The sequence below is a fragment of the Danaus plexippus genome, chromosome Z, assembly GCF_018135715.1.
Source record: "Danaus plexippus chromosome Z, MEX_DaPlex, whole genome shotgun sequence".
In the NCBI taxonomy this organism is placed as follows: Eukaryota; Metazoa; Arthropoda; class Insecta; order Lepidoptera; family Nymphalidae; genus Danaus; species Danaus plexippus.
The window spans coordinates 8,507,243-8,513,707 of NC_083559.1; the positions used below are offsets into that span (position 1 = coordinate 8,507,243).

The window sequence follows — 6,465 nt, forward strand, 5'->3', positions numbered from 1 at the left end:
CGAAGTCTGATGTACTACGGTGCCTTATGGCCATGAATTTGTTTCGTAGCACCTTAAATTTCTTTATTGATGACGAGAGCGTAAAATCTTCTGCGCTTGCCTGGAAGTATGCAGGTCTTGCAAGAGGTGACCCTATTTCTAGTGGACATATTACTTTTACCACAGATTAAGAAATAAAGGCGAGTTAGGAAGTAGATGGTTCTTTTTCTTCCAACCTCTAAGTGTGGGGAAAAAGCGAAAAAAATATTTATGGAGACTTTAAGATATTTAAATCTATTTTGTCAATTTGACTCTATGAAGACAAATGCAGTTTTCTTTCCGGCGTTTATTTCAATCCGTGATCGGTGAACTCATTTGCCTAAAGCACTGGATCCTTTTTGTAATCTATAGACTTACATGACGTATAAACTGTGGTGTTATTCGACAAGGGGCTAGGTACATAAGGTTGGTATTTTATTTAACGTTATATTGCTCGAGTTCATACGATGTAAACAAAGTTGACAGTTACTATAAATGGCTACTAATGGTTCCGTAAACCAAAATATTCATAGAGTTTACATATTTGTAAGTTAGACATTATTTATAATTGACCATATTGCTCTGGGTAATTTGTTGCAAAAGAAGTTCTATTTCTATTATTTTCTCGTTTATATTATTTTCAAATTTTCAAGATAATAATATATGATTTTTTAGTTTTATAACAATTTGAAGTATTTATTTAAATCTACGCAAATAAAGACATATTTTTAACATCAAAATTGTTAATAACAGTCCGTTAATATTAAGGGAAGAAAATAATAATTTGTAGATATCACTACTTTTCACCCATTGAATTTTTAAAAAAATATTTAAAAAGCATGTTTTTATCTTAAGGAATAAACAATTTTTACACGATATGTAAGGTCCGCAAGTACAAATGATAGCTATAATTAATTAATTCACATGTTCCTACTAGCAAGCGCGTCATACGTATTTGGATTGCGTGAATCATATTTTCCGTTGGACATAGAATGCTATCACATTATTTTATATAAGTTATTTTATAGCTAGACAAGTTTTTAATGACATTAGGGCTATAATAAATATTGACTGAATGCGTTTACGCTCATTGAGTTAAGTTTTATATATATGACAAAAAATATTAATATACAAAGAGACTTTAGCGATTAATCTTGTACACAATTCTAATTGTAGCTCTTTAGTATTCTGTATCTCCATTTGAAAAAAATCACTTCTCACAAACATAGCCAAAAGAATAATTTCATCTTTAATCTTAATATTATTTTTCAACGAATGCAAACCACAAAATGAAATGTACGTCAGTAAAAACATCGCAATAATCTTATTATGTATGTAAAAGGATATTCCTTAATAAAACATAAACATTTTTATTTTATTAATTAATCGCAAGCTTCAAATATTATAAATTATTTTTAATCTGAATGACGTCACACACGTCTAAAAGACACACTTATACATATGGTCTACTTAGTCGAATATTTAAAAGGGTAAGAGTGGGTAAACTATAAGACAAACACAGAACACTATAATATTCATATAGTATAAAATTTCTATTTTACGATTTTCAAGTTTTGTTTCGGAATTATTAATTGATTACTTCCTTACTTATTTATAAGCAAAAGAATTTGTATTTTTATTAATATATAAATAATTTGGATGTTTAACTGATTATAAACGATGAATATATACTTTTCTGTTAAAGTTAAAATTTTATATTCGATGAATTTAAAAAATGCCTCCATGTTGGTTCGCTTTATAGTTTAATATAGCTATACCTACAATAAATTTGCAGCAGTTTAATTAACGGGAATACTTTTTTTATTAATATACTAGCGTTACACAAAATTTTTCATTCAACGTGTTACTTTTAGAAAAAAGTGAATACTCGAAAAAAATAATTAAATTATGATTGTGAATTATAAATATATTTTATATTATTGAATATCGTGCATATATCAGTTATATTGAATATAAGTGATGTATGTACATCAGTTATATGTAAACAACTCTAACATCTGTGACAAGAGTGTTAAACCATACATTATGCAATATGAATCATTTGTCACCTGAGAGCTTAACTCGTCCGTGTAATACAAATAGAGACGAGTTTATTAGAAAATATTTCCTCTTTACTTATCACAGTTAAGATAGACGCAGACTTTAACTGTACATAATATGGCATCTAATGTGAATCTAACTAGCAGCAGGGTCAATGAAATAAAACTGATATTTTCTTACGTCTACGTAAATTAATTGCTACATTCTTACATATTGTATATCCTTTTCACATAATTATTTTATACGAAAAGTAAACTAATAGCTGCATGAATTTTTTTAAAGATAGCTGTCTCAACAGATGCCTATTACATACTTAAAAAAAATTCATCTCTTATTTACGGTATTTTTTTTTTTGTGAAATTTAAGATTTATTTAAATCCAGACGGAAGAGTTAGACAAGAAAGACCAATTTTTGTTCAATAAATTCAATGGATAACTTTATAATTACTTCATATTCAGTTCTTTGTAACCTTTTGATGTCAGCAACTTTTATGAGGTATTCTAAATATTGGAATAAAATAAATTACCTTTATCAAAAGTTTGTTTCATATTGTATATTTAACTTCATTAGTATGGTTGAAAATTAAAAACACAAGGCGGAATAATTAACCGTATTTTAATCCGGTAAAATATTTTTTTAAACACGTTTACTTATTTTAACCAAACCAAACAGAATGAGTATATTTACAATTGTTTATAGATGTTAAATTTTTGGTAATATATTTTTATTTCTTATCTTCATTGCCGAAGGTCCCGTCAAAACACAACCAAGACACATACGGTTTTGGTCTTGATGATCCTTGACTCTACTGTTTTGCTATTACAGCTCGGCTTGGCTCCGAGTTTCAAGCCCACAGTTTCCCGATTGCTAAGTAAGTGCTCCAAGATATAAAAATCGTTAAATACTGCAAGTCCGAGAGCTCTAACATCCATAGCTCTAACATAGTATTTCTTTATACATGTTTTCTCAAGTCTTTCCTCCACAAGGTGGTAATGAACAATTATAAAACCATATTCTGCCTTTGGATATAAAATCTACAACTCACTGCTAAAACATTAGCGTTAGAACCGCTCTTTCAGAATTAATACATCGACCACACACAATTTTGTGTCCAAAACCAATTATATTTATAAAAACGAAGTTAATTACTATTTCGAAGTAAAATATATTGTATATAAGAGGTTATACGTAATAGCTTAAAAATATAATAAACACAGTTTTTAAACGTTATCAGCTACCAGTACCAAATTGGGCCTGTTTATATGGATAATTATGGTTTCATTTATAATAAAACCTCATTTCGGGCTGTTATGATTTCGCAAGATAATTATTTATAATATAACAATTAAAACTAGGTACATAAATTATTTATTTTACAGTTACCACTAGTTACATGAATTGAAGTTGAAAATTAAAATAGTCTCGTATAAAATTAAATCAGTAACAGATAACGATAACACCGGAAGAGACATTTGTATTTTACGATAGCTACTTGTTTCTCAAGTGTTTAGTACATAAATGACACTGCATCTTAAAACTCTCCGCACTATTTATTATGGTACCGTGATGTAAGATTAGTTTAATGACTGGCATTTAAAAATGGCAGACTTAATAATTATAATACACTGGCAGATTATAATGCTTTTTAAAAGTTGCGCGCTAGGTAATATTGAATCTATCCGTCACTCTTCAACTTCAATTTACAACAAACCTTATATAAATTATTATTATAATTGTAATTAATATTACCGCCTTGTAATAAACAAATAAATATTTCAATTTCTAGACCTAAGCGAAGTCTATAACGGTATAGGAAGTTTAAGTTTCAAATTACTAATCAAACAATGTACAAAATAATGCTTAATAAGAACCATGGCCTTAACTTGTTGTTATAAACAGCAACCTTAAGCTTTGCGCTGCACAGTTTTAAACTGAATGGTATTACAATAGAGTTCACGTTATGGTTGTTCTTATTATAATTTGTAATCAAATAACGTGTGTTACTATAATAAATTAAAACATACCCTATGGAGGCAGGCTTATAGGTGCATGACGATGTTTGCTCGGGAGGCGGTGGGGATAGTAGTAGGGTGAGAGTAGGTGACGGCATACGGTAGGGTTGCGCTTGCGTTTGCAGACACTGTGAGGGTAACGGCTGCTCATCCTTCTCTTGATAGTAGTTGTACTGATAGGAATCGTACCGATTGTGATAGTCGCACTCCAGCATTGGCCAATCTGCCATGATGTATTTCTAATGACGAACTAATGCTTTATACGCGTGCATCGTCGACCGCACCGCTCGCGCACTGAGTCGCACCCCGCCCGCTCCCCTCCCCACCATATAAACAACTGCAAATCCTTTATCTACCATTCGATTGCATTGCGACGTGCATTGATAATAGTAAGTGCCGGGTCGGATCAACACATGCTCCCGAAGCTCCTACTTCTAGTTAATTAAATTAAAACAACGTATTAAATCTGAAAATAAATTTGTAACAACTAGAAATTTTGAACAGAATTGGCTTTCTTAAAAATTTTAATATATAAAAGATGTATTTAGAAATGCGATATTTGGCATAACATAATATTCTACTAGAACCTTTACAAACATTTGGAAAATCACAAGAAAACAACATGAGATGTTGCGATAACCTTTTAATTGGCTACTATCGACCAAATGTCAAGCTGTCAAGCTAAATATTGACACTAACGCAAGGTGACTCCGTACCTTCAATAAATATATATGATAAAGGTCAAGAAACTTAAAACGTCGGCATTATACTTCTATTGCATTCATTCTAAATTTCTAAGTTTAAAACCCAACTAATAATATTGCATTCAGCAAAACAGTCACTTGCACAAGTTTGCCATTAAACGTCTTTCCATTTATATTTGCTCTATCATGTTATAATATTAGCGCTGGACAGATTTTAACATTTACTCTGTTAGTATAATCCCAAATCGTTTCCTTACTTATCTCGTGTTATGTAATAATTATCAATTAGTGAATTATAATTGACTATTATATAATGATTTTATTGGATCTCTACTGTTGCACATGAAACAATTGTTTTTGCGACATAATTGCCGTACGACTGCTTTTGATACTCATATATACAAAGAGGTAATCACATCTTTTAGTTTATCTAAAAGTATTATCAAAGATAATAAACCATACATAATTTGCCTATATGTATCAGTTATAAAGAAAAGTATTAACAGAATAGCTCCGTGAAATATGTCTTTTCAAGGTATCTGTCATTTCTTAAATTTAATTCAATACTTAGGTGATGGCATATGCCTTAACTTATTTTCTTTGGATTATACGAATTGCATTCGTGTCTCCTTTAGATTTCTTACAATCTTTAGCAACAATCCTTACCGAATTTCTTAATAATTTATCAATAAAACTATATTTCGGTATCAAACGCTTGATAACAGACTATGTATTGTATGTGATATCAGAATATGTTTTGCTGATCCCAGGCCGTCAGTGATTGTTTGGCTTATCCTTTAATAAATTGTAGTAAACCGAATTATTTATTTTTAATTGATAAAACTACCCTACACAGGGAACAATTACTAAATTAGACCAACTTAAATGAAGTGGTGCTAATGGAATTGCTAATAACAATGTTATCAATTTATTATTATTATTTTTACCAAAAAAAACTATTATTTTAAAAAGGTATTAATAATGCTTGCATAAATTTAGTTAATTATTACTTTAATTATTAATATAAATAACTCTTCAAAAGACAAATAACAGTAATTGCTTTAGAGTAGCTGGTAAGTTATCATTGAATGACCGACAGGGCAAAACGATTTGATCTCGAACATGTCATACGGCACATGTTTGTTTGTCCTGAAATCAGCTTTCACCAGATACATACATAAAAAAGTCATTTATCTTTTAATTATCTATTCCAATATATTCTCAATTAAAAATGTGATAGTTTATGGTTTTTGCGAGTCAAAGATATTTATTACAATTATTTGTTTTATTGAGGATAATATGAATAAGCAGAGTGGACATTTTATTAGCGTTCAATAAATGTTTGATCGTAAAGGGTTCTAGTTTTTAACGAACATAATTGATATAAGACGCTAATAATCTATTGAATAAATTAATCATGATAAATGACTAATTAATATTTTTTTTTACTTTTATAAATATATTGGTATATTGGTATATTGGTATATACCTATATAATATACACAAATTGATGTAATAGTATAACAGAGCAGAAACTATTAGGTTTGTTTAAAATGATATTACACACTACCTACAGAAATTTTTAAACAATTTGAAAAATTGTAGTGTAAGCAAAAAAGTCACTGTTATATCGAACTGAAAAAAGTATTGTTTTTAACATTTTCTCTTT

The 6,465-nt window shown here is 29.3% G+C and overlaps 1 protein-coding gene across 3 annotated transcripts in view; it reads right to left on the reverse strand.

Moving 5' to 3' along the window:
• The window catches only part of LOC116777566 (hypoxia-inducible factor 1-alpha-like), a 41,591-nt gene extending 37,193 nt beyond the window's left edge, over positions 1-4,398 (reverse strand). For 2 of the 3 annotated variants that reach the window (XM_032671186.2, XM_061526007.1), the window contains exon 1: positions 4,105-4,397. In XM_032671186.2, coding sequence (XP_032527077.2) covers positions 4,105-4,322 — 218 coding nt within the window. In that variant the 5' untranslated portion in view covers positions 4,323-4,397. Of the gene's footprint in view, positions 1-4,104 lie in introns of all 3 variants that reach the window. The other variant, XM_061526006.1, reaches the window with a different exon arrangement.
• Between the last annotated feature and the right edge of the window lie 2,067 nt (positions 4,399-6,465).